Source organism: Eretmochelys imbricata, chromosome 18 (assembly GCF_965152235.1).
Source record: "Eretmochelys imbricata isolate rEreImb1 chromosome 18, rEreImb1.hap1, whole genome shotgun sequence".
NCBI lineage: Eukaryota > Metazoa > Chordata > Testudines > Cheloniidae > Eretmochelys > Eretmochelys imbricata.
Window position 1 is genome coordinate 19,953,257 of NC_135589.1, and position 14,799 is coordinate 19,968,055.

The following is a 14,799-nucleotide window of genomic DNA, read 5'->3' on the forward strand; positions in this document are numbered from 1 at the left end:
CAGTTAATCTACGTGCCAATCAATTTCTTCCCTCTAGAAATGTTTGACAGAGCTTATTTCTAAGGTTCCTAAGAATCGGATAGTAATGACAACTAGTGAGGACATTTTGAGGGTGTGGCTACTACAATCTCGGTCATCTTCGTGTCTCTCTCAATATGTTTTGTTTTCTCAGAAAATCCATTTCTCTTCATATTGTCCATCCTCCATGATCATGAAAAAGCTGTTGCTCTTGACAAGGGAAGAAGAAAGTTCTCATGAGTTTGCTCAAAATAGATACTTTTTTTCCCCAAAAGATTTGAAGCATAAAGAGCATTATCTGCACAGTATTTGTTGCACAAAAAGGATACACAAAGCAAAACCAAAAAAATGGAGGTGGCTGAACTGAGTGAACTAGTCAAGCCACGTGGGGCCTTGTTTTTTCTGTCATTACTTAACAGAAGCCTTATTGGACCAATATTCAGCTGGTATCAATAGAGCTAGGCCAGTTTGTGGCAACTGAGGGTTGGCCAATAATGCACAACTTGCAGTGATTCTGACAATGGGCAAGACAGGAGCAATGGGGGAGGCAGAATTAGCCAAATAAGAAGAATTACCAGCTGTAACAAATGTGTTTCATAGATATGTGAATTATAATCTCTTTAGCTGTGCATCAAAGCAAAAGATGTGTTACTCTCCTTAATGGTAGCAGGGATTCTAAAGTAATATGCGTAGTGTTGTGATGTAGTGTGTGTGCATATGTGTGTACATGTGTTACTTACCTATATCTAGCTATCTAATGAAATATTCTCCCTTGAGAACAAGTGCCCTGGTGTTCCTGCTAAATCTGCCTATATCCATCTGCACATTTCATACCTAGAAACTGGTTCAGGGAAAATAAGAGCCAACCAAAATCACCACCCAAATCTTGAAGGCTTTTTGAAGTTTGAGGACATTCTTTGTTAAATTGTCTTGGTGAAGAAAAAAAAAACCCATTTACCTCCGCATTTCCTAGTTTGGGGTAAAAGATGAAGCACCAAAATGCATTGAGACATGGGATATTTTTGTCCTGTGTGGAATTAGGATGCACTGAGAATTTCGTAAGAGATCAGGCTTTCCTGGGATTTCCTAACCAGGGAAGTTTAAAAAAAAAAAAGTTCAGAGAAGCTATAGAGAAGCAGATGAACTTTTGATTAATTCTCCAGACCAGAGCTTTCCCCAGCTCACTAACTATTCAAGAAAGAAAGAAAGAGTAGATCAATAGGATGAGTTACTAAAGTAGATGATCTTGTTGCCAGAACAGTTCAAGATAACCAAGGGACCTCTATAGAGGAAGATCCTGTTATCATGCAGGTGGGAGGAGGGAGGGACTAGACAACTCAAACTGGTCCTGTATCATCACCTGATTCTCTGGAGTGCAAAGACAGAACAAAAATGGAGGCATTTTTGCCAGCAACAACAGCACTTTGCAGTACAACTTGCAATGTGGATTCGATGTTGAGATATAGGCACAGCACGGAATAATCATCTGCTGCAGGATGCAGTGAGATCAAGATTTAATTAATATATGACAGAAGTGGAGTGTCTTGGTGAGGTGGCCCCATCAGCCTGTGCTCTTGACCGCATCGAAATGGCTGCAAAACAAGGTGTGCAGGCTGATCCTTGCAATATTGTAGCAACAGGCCCATCTGTCTGTCCCAGCACCTCCGGATGTATTATGCCTTGGACAAGGATAAGGAAAGGCTGTTCAGGTCGTGCACCAATCCTGCTGCCCAGCTCAGCTCTGTCCCAGAAGAGGCATAATTTAGCCAATAGATGTGTGCTGATGGTGTCTTAAATTTAGCCTGGAAACACCTTGTATCACATCATTCTGTCACATCACATAAAATGTGACAATGTCATTTGCCCATTCATGATTTTATTTTATAAGAAACAATTTCTTGAAGATAGAATAAACACAACAAGTGCTGCAGCTTACACTGCCTTGTCAACCTTCTGTTACATCTGGGTAGCTTCTCTTGCTTCTGTTTCCAGCTCTCCCTCCCTGGTGACACAAAACATGTCACTTACATATTGGCTCAGTTCTCAAGATTTCTAATAAACATAGTTTCTTCCCCTAAAACTAGAAAAAGGGGCCCAATCCAGCTTCAACTGAGGCCCAGGGCACTTTGGCCATTGACGTCAACAGTGGCAGAAGAATCAGACCCATATTCTATTATCCATCTAAGCTACTTGAAAAGGGAGGGAAAAAAGGGAAATTTTCACCAATTTTCCCCCTTTTTTCAAAATTGGATCAAAAATTTTTGAATAAAAATTTCATTTTAGAAAATGTTAATTTGCTTCTCTTTGTGTGCCCACCTCTCATCGTCCATTCTTCTCATCTTCAGCAAGTCACTTCACCTCCCCATGTTTCATTTTCCTCCTGTGTCCAATGGGAATGGCACCACTGACCTCCCTCGCAGAGGTGCTGTGAGAGCAAATTGTTTAGTTAATATTTTAACATTATTTGATGTACAAAGTGCTGTGAGTGGTAATTATTATTTATTGTTGATATTGTTTAGTTTCATTAATTGGCACTAGGCAGTATGGAAAATTAGAGAGGAGAATTAAAATTTTAATCACAAACAAGGAAGCACTAAAAGACCCTGGATCTGATTATGACTTCACTTACATTGGTGTAACTATATTGACTCCAAAAGTGGTCCTCTTGATTTACACCAAACACACTTTTGGGCCTTGTAAAACAAAGACTAGGTGATGATATTTGGTGCAAAAGTTTGTGCTGGTTAGCACATGTACCTTATCGCATGGAAATCAGATAAAAAGTTTGTTACACATCTTAGAAACACCAGTGCAGGGCATACAGAGACTCATACACACAGGGGAGTCAGGGTATAGGAATGCTTCCCATCTTTTACCCACTCATCTCCTTTCTTATACCACAGACGATCCAGGTCAGAGCTAACAATATTAGCCAAGATCATGAGATTCACTACCAGCTCTATCCCTTTAAAAATAATATTTTTATTATGCCTTTTGAGTTAATGAGTCTTGCTACAGGCTTTAAATTTGCCATAAAGCTCTTGAAGTGCGAGAATGAAACTTGAATTGCAAAGACAACTTTCAGAAATAGAGTGGGGAGTGAGAAAGGGGAGGGAGTGAATCCAGCATAAAGAGACTAAATGGTCATTCAAAAGCTTCTGTTTCAAGCTGACTGCTGGGTGGAGAAACCCGGATTGTCCCAACTCCCTCACAGAAGTCGTTCTCCTGGAAAATTTACAGCTCTGAGCTGATTGTTTGACTTGGCACTATGGTCAGGATGCTGCCTTGTAAACTTAATAATAGCTGCCCTCTTTTTAATTTGTTTGACCTTGACTACAATAATTTATTATGTGCATTAGGTCTTTTTTTAAAAAACAAAGAATTTGGCTCCTTTTTCTTCACTGCACGGTGCTCTGGTTTCGAACTCCTCCTGCTTCATAGTGCACTGTGGCTGCTACATAAGCTTAGAGGATTGGGGGGAAAGGGAATCCCTTGAAAAGTGTGTTCTCCAGGTTGCCTTAAAGCAGAGGAGCTTTTCCTAGCAGAAATATAATTATCATCTTTTTATAGGTTTATTTTTGAGACAGGAATCCTTCTGGTTTGCAAAGCTTTCCACCCCGCCTCTTGGCAGGCCCATTGAAGGAAACAGCCACAAAGTTATTTGTATTTTAAAAACACTTAATTGCACAAATAAAAAAGACAGCCAAAACCCAACACTGTGTAAATCCAGTAACTCCTGTAGGAATCAGCTAAAAAGCCTCTTCTGAGCTGAGGACAAAAAGCAGACAGAGGAGTTCAAGCTGCTGCTGCTGGTGAAGACACTTTTCTGCAGCAAAGAGCATTCTAAAAGTCATGGTCTCTTCAGGTTGTATGACTTTTGTAATGACACCATTCATGCTCGATACTAACTGCACCAGCCCAGTGTATGGATGTGCATTCTGTACCTGCAGCGTGCAAACATGCTATGCTCAGATTATGTGCAAATGGATGCCATTTTATTTGCAGGAGAAACAGCTGCTCAGAAGAATTGAAATTATTTGGGACTTTCTAATGCTGACGTTGAACTATTTTGTCTTCCTGTTTTCAGAAGAGCACACATTTCGTTGTGAGGACTGCGATGAGCTCTTCCAGTCGAAGCTGGACCTGCGGCGACACAAGAAATATGCCTGCAACTCTGTCAGCTCGCTGTATGAGACACTGAATGAGGAGCTCAAACAGGAAGGGTTAGGCGACGGGCAGGTCTATGAGTGCAAAGACTGTGAGAGAATGTTCCCCAGTAAATACAGGTATTGCTGAGACAGCAGGAACGTACCTAGCTAGTGGGATGTGGAAAGCTAGAAGGAATTATCCAAACACAAAATAGTATTTGGAAGTGCGTGAATCAAGGGGGAGCTGGAGGGCTCAGGGTTGGTATCTGATTGTGGTTTTTCAGCTGTAGGCCACCATTCTGAATATGGCTCCAACCAGGTGTTTTCAGAAAATCACTCGCAATCAGGCAGCTGGTTGGCAGCTCATGTTGAGTGAGTTGTGGTCTCAATTCATGCCTTAGGGTCCACTGTCATGATCCATTGACTATTTTCACACTGCCTTAGAAAATCCATCCTGCTAGTCGGCTCTGATTGTTGGCCATCTCAGCAGCAGGCATGGGGACTGAATTCCACCTCCCCCTTTTCAGGTCAAGACTGGTATGACTGTACTACCTCTCCCTCTATGCTAGTTCTGTGGACAAGCCGAAGTGATCAGTTCTGTCAACCCAGCATAAGGCCCATTTTAAAAAAGGATATCCATCAGGCCCCTTCCTTCACCATTGAAGTCAATGGGAAAAGGTTCTTTCCAATCAGTTCTGAAGTGAATGAGAAATAATTAATTGGAAAAAAAAATGAATGAAAAAACAGGGTATCTTCAATTTAGTATCTTCTCTTTAGTAGACATTAAAGTATGAGACAACTTCTAGCCCTTTATTATGAATTTTACCAATATATACCAATCCTAGAAGTCTAAATAATAAGATGGGTGAACCAGAGTGCCTCATATTAAATGAGGATATTTATATAATAGGCATCACAGAAACTTGGTGGAATGAGGATAATCAATGGGACACGGATTTAATACCAGGGTACAAAATATATGAGAAGGCAGAACAGGTCATGCTGGTGGGGGAGTGGCACTATATGTGAAAGAAAGCATAGAATCAAATGAAGTAAAAGTCTTAAATGAACTAAACTGTATCATAGAATCTCTATGGATAGTAATTTCATGCTCGAATAATTAGAATATAGCAGTAGGGACATATTACCAACCACCTGACCAGAATGGTGACAGTGACTGTGAAACGCTCAGGGAGATTAGAGAGGCTATTAAAATAAAAAACTCAGTTATAATGGGGGATTTAAACTATCCCCATATTGACTGGGTACGTATCACCTCAGGATGGGAGGCAGAGATAAAGTTTCTTGGCACCTTAAATGACTGCTTCTTGGAACAGCTAGTCCTGGAACCCACAAAAGGAGAGGCAATCCTTGATTTAGTCCTAAGTGGAGCACAGGATCAGGTCCAAAAGGTGAATATAGCTGGACCGCTTGGTAATAGTGACCATAATATAATTAAATGTAACATCCCTGTGGCGGGGAAAACACCACAGCGGCCCAACACTGTAGCATTTAATTTGAGAAATGGGAACTACACAAAAATGAGGAAGTTAGTTAAACAGAAATTAAAAGGTACAGCACCAAAAGTCAAATCCCTGCAAGCTGCATGGAAACTTTTTAAAGACACCATAATAGAGGTTCAATTTAAATGTATACCCCAAATTAAAAAACATAGAAAGAGAACCAAAAAAGAGCCACCATGGCTAAACAACAAAGTAAGAGAAGCTGTGAGAGGCAAAAAGGCATCCTTTAAAAAGTGGAAGTTAAACCCTAATGAGGAAAATAGAAAGGCGCATAAACTCTGGCAAATGAAGTGTAAAAATATAATTAAGAAGGCCAAAAAAGAATTTGAAGAACAGCTAGCCAAAGACTCAAAAAGTAATAGCAAAAAAATTTTAAGTACATCAGAAGCAGGAAGCCTGCTAAACAACCAGTGGGGCCACTGGACAATTGAGATGCTAAAGGAGCACTCAGGGGTGATAAGGCCATTGTGGAGAAACTAAATGAATTCTTTGCATCAGTCTTCACAGCTGAGGATGTGAGGGAGATTCTCAAACCTGAGACATACTTTTTAGGTGACAAATCTGAGGAACTGTCCCAGATTGAGGTGTCATTAGAGGACATTTTGGAACAAATTAAACAATAATAAGTCTCCAGGACCACAAGGTATTCACCCAAGAGTTCTGAAGGAACTCCAAAGTGAAATTGCAGGACTACTAACTCTCATCTGTAACCTACCATTTAAATCAGCTACTGTACTGAATGACTGGAGAATAGCTAATGTGATGCCAATTTTTAAAAAGGGCTCCAAAGGTGACCCTGGCAATTACAGGCTGGTAAGCCTGACTTCAGTACCAGGCAAACTGGTTGACACTATAGTAAAGAACACAATTGTCAGACACATAAATGAACATAATTTGTTGGGGAAGAGTCAATGTGGTTTTGTAAAGGGAAATCATACCTCACCAATCTAGTAGAATTCTTTGAGAGGGGTCAACAAGCACGTGGACAAAGGGGATCCAGTGGATATAGTGTACTTAGATTTTCAGAAAGCCTTTGACAAGGTCCCTCACCAAAGGCTCTTAAGCAAAGTAAGCAGTCATGGGATAAGAGGGAAGGTCCTCTCATGAACTGGTAACTGGTTAAAAGATAGGAAACAAAGGGTAGGAATACATGGACAGTTTTCAGAATGGAGAGAGGCAAATAGTGGTGTCCTCCAGGGGTCTGTACTGGGACCGGTACTGTTCAACATATTCATAAATGATCTGGAAAAAGGGGTAAACAGTGAGGTGGAAAAATTTGTAGTTGACACAAAACTACTCAAGATAGTTAAGCCCCAAGCAGACTGTGAAGAGCTATGAAAAGGATCTCACAAAACTGGGTGAGTGGGCAACAAAATGGCAGATGAAATTCAAGGTTGATAAATGCAAAGTAATGCACATTGGAAAACATAATCCCAACTATACATATAAAATGATGGGGTCTAAATTAGCTGTTACCACTCAAGAAAGAGATCTTGGAGTCACTGTGAATAGTTCTCTGAAAACATCCACTCAATGTGCAGCAGCAGTCAAAAAAACGAACAGAATGTTGGGAATCATTTAGAAAGGGATCTATAATAAGACAGAATATATCATATTGCCTCTATATAAATCCATGGTACACCCACATCTTAAATACTGCATGCAGATGTGGTCGCCCCATCTCAAAAAAGATATATTGGAATTGGAAAAGGTTTAGAAAAGGGCAACAAAAATGATTTGTTGTATGGAATGGCTGCCATATGAAGAGAGATTAATAAGACTTGGACTTTTCAGCTGGGAAAAGAGACGACTAAGGGGGATATGATGGAGGTCTATAATATCATGACTGGTGTTGAGAAGGAAGTGTTATTTACTCCTTCTCATAATACAAGAACTAGTGGTCACCAAATGAAATCAATAGGCAGCAGGATTAAAACAACCAAAAGGAAGTATTTTTTCACACAACAAACAGTCAACCTGTGGAACTCCTTGCCAGAGGATGTTTTGAAGGCCAAGGCTATAACAGGATTCAAAAAAGAACTAGATAAATTCATGGAGGATCGGTCCATCAATGGCTATTAGCAAAGATGGGCACGGATGGAGTCCATAGTCTCTGTTTGCCAGAAGCTTGGAACGGGCGACGGGATGGATCACTTGATGATTACCTGTTCTGTTCATTCCCTCTGGGGCACCTGGCATTGGCCACTGTTGGAAGGCAGGATACTGGGCTAGATGGACCTTTGTTCTGACCCAGTATGGACGTTCTTATGTACACTGAAGGTTTTAATGTAAATGTGTTAATTATGCCTATGTGTACATTAAACTCATCACCTTTTATGCTTAGGCTTTCAGTTACGATTTTCTTTTCCAAATATATAGTTCCATGCAGAGATTAAATTTAATGCCATTTCAGGAGGAAACTACCTATTCTTGTTTGGGCCCCAGTAAATCTGAACATTCCACTTTATTCCTAGAGAAGCCCTGCTAAGACAGCAGGATAAGTCCAGTCAGTATACCTAGTTTGCCTAATAATTTCTTGGAATTTAATATGGATCAAATCAAGAATATCACTAGAAAGCTGAAACTGAGCATTTAGGAGATGACTAAGTAAATAGATGTGCTAATCTCAGTAGATATTTTCCTGTAAATATTGTATTTAGTTGTCCATGTTTTCTCTAAATAAAATCATAAATGGCAATTAACCACAGGAAAATAATACAACTTCATGGTGAACATAGTTTCTTTATCAGAATGGATGATTATTCTTCATGATTAACAGGAAGTCAATTTATTAGTGTCTTTTTCATGAAGATTAACAATTAGAACTTGAAGGGAGAAGAGAGGATATCCCAGGGAGTAGTGAGATTTTAAACTGCTTTGGTTAGTCAGAAGTGGTTATCAGGCAGACGGAAATCTAGCCAAGCACTAGAGGTGTGCTGAAACAGCAACATACACAGTTGTCGTAACTTGTGAACCAGCAAATGCCATCAGGTCACAGATATTTAAATTCAAGTCATTTTTCAGTCCCATGAGTTTTTGGGCTGGGAATTTCACAAGAAACTAAGGAAATTAAATACCGAACTCCTGGGTTCCTAACGTCCTAAAACTCCTTTTGAAATCCCAGCCATAGGGGCTAACCCTGAGAGGAACGGGTCTGTGGAATTTAATAGACTGACAGAACATTTCTATTGGGTTTTTAAACCATCCCACAGAATTTAATATAAAATTGTATACCTCCTTTAAAATTCTATAGGGACAGTTTAACTACCAAGACGATTTCATTTTCTGTTAAATTTCAGTGTGTCTTATAGTTCTGTGGAATTTATCTATATGGCTGAGTATCTGCAACTCCCACTGATCTGTGCTTGAAGCCAACAGGAGTTGCAAATGTTCCTCCTTTCTCTGGATCATAGGGTTTACAGGGTGAACAAGTTGCAGCTTTTTTGGTACTCGAGTTGCTAATGGGGTAAATCTTCTTTACTGCACTTTATGTTCATCCTCAGTAGAGGAATTTCTGCCCTTCCTACCGATCCCACCATCCATCACATTGGCTTCCCTTTACTGTCACCCCCTGGTTTACTGGCTCAGCAGGAGAGCTGCTTGCTGACACACACACTCAAGATGAAAAGGCAGAGAGAACACTTTGGCATGGGGGGAAATACAGCAGCTTTCTCTGAACAGCTCTCTCTGTAATGGCACTATTTCAGCAGCCACTTGGGTTTGCCATAATCATCCAGTTGGCAGAAGTTGAAAATCACCGAGTTAAGTAATAAAAGATGTCTGACATTTAAAAGTGAAATGTGTTTGCACCTTATCACATTTCTTTCAAATGTTGAGTCCCAGTGTTCTGGGAAGTTATGGGCTTTGTGCCCATGAAAGTGGCAACATGATAAGTTCAGCAGCAACAGCTAATATCTTGTCTTTCCTTGCCGGGATCCTGCTGGAGTCTCTGTCACTCGTGTTTTCCCTCATGGACCTTCAGGATTGGGGTCCATTTTCTCTCTTTTTCACATTAAATGGGAGAAAATTCATGAAACATAACAAACTTTGGAGGGCAGAATGGGCCCATTTTCAATGTGAAATTAAATGTCAAAAGAAAAAGGAAAAAAAGAAGAAAATTTCCCTAGACACATAATTGTTAATACGTTGTTCACTTTATTTTAAAAGGATTTTGAAGTCATGTTATGTGACAAGCACTGGGTTGACTAGTTAGGTGTGAAAAAAACAGTGCTTATTGACCTGTTTGTCTGTCACCATCTTTAATCACCATGGTCTCTCTCAAACCTCCTTAGTACGGTGACCCTAAAGAACAGGATTACAGTAACTGTAGCTCTGTTGTCAGCAAGTGTCTTGTTCAGCCTGACCCTGAATTGGAACCAGTCGAGGACTACACTATTCATTGGCTCATTTATTGTGGCTGTATGCCTGAATTCTCTGCTCTCTTTCTTCCCTAGCTTGGAGCAGCACATGATAATCCACACTGAGGAGAGGGAGTACAAGTGTGACCAATGTCCAAAGGCTTTCAACTGGAAATCAAACCTGATTCGTCACCAGATGTCACATGACAGTGGCAAACGATTTGAATGTGAAAACTGTGTGAAGGTATGGTTCAGGGCATGATGCAGCGTGGGTTCACAGCGTCATCCAGGAAAAGACCTGGTGAGCTGGAGAAACGACTCAGCGGAAATAATCAAACGCAGTGTCAATCGGCATGGTTTTACTTTCTTGAGGAATGACAATTGTAACCATAATTCAGAATAAGGTAACATGAGTAACAGGAAGCAAAGAAAAGACTTCTCAGCCTGGGGTTTAACCCAGTCCTGTAAACTTGGATGTGGAACCCAATCTACCTGCAAGCAACCATTCTCATAGCCTTTTCCCAAGCATTGCAAGGTTCTTTAGATTTCAGGTGAGCACTGTGAAGCATGTGTGTTGTCAGGCAGATAGATTTAGCTATTCAGAAGCAAAACTTTATGTATGAAATTGGATACACCATAGACTGCATAGAGGGTGAGATGAGTTGGGTGCCAACCGGTGAACATGATACAAGTCAGCACTAATTGTATGTTATCTCTTCGCAGTGCAAGGTGAAAATCCTGCACTGCTGATCTCAGAACCTGTTATCCCAAGAACACTTACGATAAACAACAATAGTCAGCCAACCCTCCCTCCTCTGCCACAGCCATGTTTGTTTCTGTCCCCTAAAAGCATTTTCTCTTTTCTCACTTTCTCAGGTGTTTACTGACCCCAGCAACCTCCAGCGGCACATCCGTTCCCAGCACGTTGGCGCGCGAGCCCATGCCTGCCCGGACTGTGGCAAAACCTTTGCCACCTCGTCTGGCCTCAAACAACACAAGCACATTCACAGTACTGTCAAACCTTTCATATGTAAGTTGTCACGGCCATCACACAATCCTGGCTTTCGCTATAATTGTACATATCCTAAGGGGGGCCCCAGCACTGGCTGTACCTCTTTGAGCAGCCGCTGTAATTTTATAGGTCAGAGCACAAGATGAAATTCCGCAGAGATTTTTTTTTTTTTTGCATGCTCCTTGTTTTTTCAGTAAACATTCATGGCAGTTTTTGACTTTCTTGACAAGTTAAAAGCTGAGTCTCTCAGCAGGCCCAGTGATGCCATTTTCTCATATCTTTTCTTTCTCTCTCTTTTTCTAATGGTCCTGTTGGTGACAAAAATAAACAGCCTGATAGAAATTTGTTTCTGGGGGGCTTCAAATCATACGATCAGGGTGAAGAATTTGGAAAAGCAGCATACAAGAAAGAAGGAACTTTTAAAAAGCATTTTTTTCTTCTTTATTCCCGAGGACTTTAATCTAGACAATACTCTCCAACTATTTAAATTGCAAATTAGCTACATCCTTGTAGTATTCAGGAGGGCGTTTCCAAAGGGATCATTTACCCTGGGAATGCCTGAAAGATCCTCATCTTATTTCTTGTTGCCTTTGGGTTTGTTTTTTTTAATCTCTGTAGTGCCCCTTGCATCTTGGTAACTGTGCAGGAAGGCGTATTCTACATCACCAGAAATGTGCACGGCGTGCTCTGGTGGCTACCACTCACCATCTCACAAAAAAAGGTGGCCGTGTAGTTAAAGCACAAAACAGGATCTCTGTTCAGTTCCTGGCTTTGAGGCTGAGGCCAGATGTTCCACCATGCAAGCCACTGAACTTGTCTGTGCTTCCATATCCCCAAACGGGAACAGTGCACAATGGTAGGTGCGAGGCGAAATTCATTAATGTGCATTGAGCTCATCAGATGGGCGTCAGTGGGGAAATACAAAATACTGTTATTACTCATTTGGCTGACTAGAGAGATGATGATATGATCTTTCACTTAGCATCTCATGCCAACTGGCACATGAAAGAAAGAGAGAGAGAGAGAGAATCTGAATCTCGTAATATTTCTACATTGAAATGAACTGTTTCTTCTAACAACCAACTCACTCTTCTTACCAAAGCAATTATGGGTAAAGTGTTCTCCTCATCCATATCAAGGTTTGAAATAACTTGAGAACAAGTCTGCCCAGTTCATGTGTGACAAGTGTTAATATTGAATCTGTTAACAACTGAGTAAAAGCTAACAAAAGATGGGGCTCTGTGGGTGTGCTGACTATGCTTATGGAACCTGGGGGCCAGGGTCCCCTGCAAAACTTTTTCTTTCTGTTTAATAGAAAGTGTTTGCAGTCTTGTACCTGGATAATAAAGAAAGTCAGTTTTAGAGTAACAGCCGTGTTAGTCTGTATTCGCAAAAAGAAAAGGAGTACTTGTGGCACCTTAGAGACTAACAAATTTATTTGAGCATAAGCTTTCGTGAGCATCTGATGAAGTGAGCTGTAGCTCACGAAAGCTTATGCTCAAATAAATTGTTTAGTCTCTAAGTACTGCCACAAGTACTCCTTTTCTTTTTGCAAAGTTGGTTTTGACGCTTTTATAACTATAAAATCCAGAACAGCAAGTGAGAAGATTCTGCGTGGATTTCCAAAATCATTACACAACTGGGCTTTTAAACAAGTATTTTTAGGCCCTGCTTGCCTTGGAATGATGAAATAAACTCTGGTATCTTTAGCAGCACAAAGATGCCTGTTTGCATAACTATGAGGGTGTTGCAGGGACTCTTTAGGGCATGGAAGAATGGAAAAAACAATCCTCTTCTTTGGACAAACTTGCTTTGAATATTACCCTTCATCTTTCCATAAGTTTTTTCTGCACGAGATTATTATACTTTGCTTGTTTATTTGCATTATTAAAGACATTTACCATAGGGATAATGCTAACCCGCAAACCCAATGGTCAGCCAACAAATGTTTACAAAAATTGCATTCTGTTCTGATGTAATTTTCTAAAGTAGATTAGCTATTTATTATGAATTGTTATGTCTCTTCCAAACCACAATATAACATCTTTTGGCACATGCTAAAGGAGACATAGTTAAAATTAGAAAGGGGGTAATTTTCCACTGGAAAGAAAAATATACAAACATCTTTTCAGTAAATCCAAAAATGTGACATTTCTCCAAAAATTATTAGTAATTTGAGAGGGAGTTATAAATTCACACACATGGAAACACTTGTTTTTACACAGACTCATATACACACTCTCTTAAATACATACAAACATTCTCAGAGGCCTACAGATGCTCTCCTTGCAAACACGCAAGCATGCAGGGAGAAACACTCCTGCCCACTAGAACTAAAAGAGTCCAAGAGATGCGACTGTCAAAGCCAGGAAATTCAGAGTTAAGGACGGATGCTCTATCCTTACCTTGGCCTACCGATTGCAGCATATTGACTTCATTGTTCTGAGGCTGCCCAATGACAGGCATGTCTCTTGGGCTCAGTAACAATGAGAGTCAGTGGCAGCTGCTGAAACACAGAGGAAGTTCCTGTAACTTCTGTGTTTTTCAGACTCTGGCAGATCCCTATGTACAAATTCTGGTGTAAATAAAACACACCCATAATCACTTTCACTTGCCCTGAGTGAAAATAGTTTGGGATTCATTTCTCTTTGCACCTTTTTAAAAGTAATAATAAAAAACAAGGAAATAGTTAAAAAAAAATAAAGCAAAGCACCAACCAACCAACCCAAAATCCTTCTTTGAAAATCTTCGTTGAAGAATGTATAGAAAAACCATCACACTATATACACAAGCACAAACTGCCACAGTTCAAGGTGCAAATACTGGAAATTAGGTATGGACTGAACAATTTTGATAAAATGATCATTTGGCCTTTTAACCTCTTTTGATATTAAAAAAAAAATTGATTGCTATTTGTCCTTTCAGTTCTGCACTGCCTCTGCACTTCTGAGTTGCATCCAGAGCCAGAAGCATGAGAGCTGAAATACCATGAGGAAAGACAGTTCTTGTAGTAACACCACCACAAGGAGAACTAGTCTGCTCTTGTGAGATCCTTCTGCCTTTTTGGGTGCTCATGTGTACTGAATTGCCAAACTGGTGAAATTTCACTGATCATGACTTGAAATCTCAGTAGAACTGGCTTCCTCATCAGCTTTCCAAGGATGCTTGGATTTGTCTGGGTTGGAAATATTCTTAGAACAGCTTCTCTTGCTGTGTTTTGATACTTCCATTCAGGTACTGATGTGGATAATAAATTATAGCAAAGGTATCACTTTTAACCCAGGCGTAAAGGCCTCTACCACAGAAAGAAGTATTGTCTCATCCTTAAGCCACAGGACTGGGTGTCAGGAGATCCGGATTCTATTCTTGCTTGGCTACTAACTTGTGTAATTCACTTAACCTTGTTCTGCCTCAGTTTCTCTCTTTGTAAAATGGTGATAACAACTCTCTTTTAAAGTCAGTGAAAGCCTTAATTCATTAACAGGTGAAATTTATCCCTGTGCTAGGGGCCAGCTGAAAGCCTTTGCACCACTTATGTCCTGTATATGTGAATGGTGGATAAGGCTTGTGGTGGTAATCTGCACAGGGGGTGAATTTCACCTTCATGTTTACAAGGTACTTTTGAGGTGCTCAGGTAGAAGGTGAAGTAGAAGTGCTAGGCAGTAATATTATGAAGTGCAGAAGGGACATTTGAAAAAGTTAAATTTCTTTGGACTTGTGAAACAGTTTGGGTTGGGTTT

At 40.3% G+C, this 14,799-nt stretch overlaps 1 protein-coding gene across 1 annotated transcript in view; it reads left to right on the forward strand.

Moving 5' to 3' along the window:
• PRDM16 (PR/SET domain 16) overlaps nt 1-14,799 on the forward strand; it is a 456,415-nt gene that overhangs the window by 409,063 nt on the left and 32,553 nt on the right. Inside the window, exons 6-8 of the mRNA XM_077837220.1 lie at nt 4,106-4,304; nt 10,144-10,291; nt 10,924-11,077. Of these exons, the coding sequence (XP_077693346.1) occupies nt 4,106-4,304; nt 10,144-10,291; nt 10,924-11,077 (501 nt within the window). The remainder of the gene's footprint in view (nt 1-4,105; nt 4,305-10,143; nt 10,292-10,923; nt 11,078-14,799) is intronic.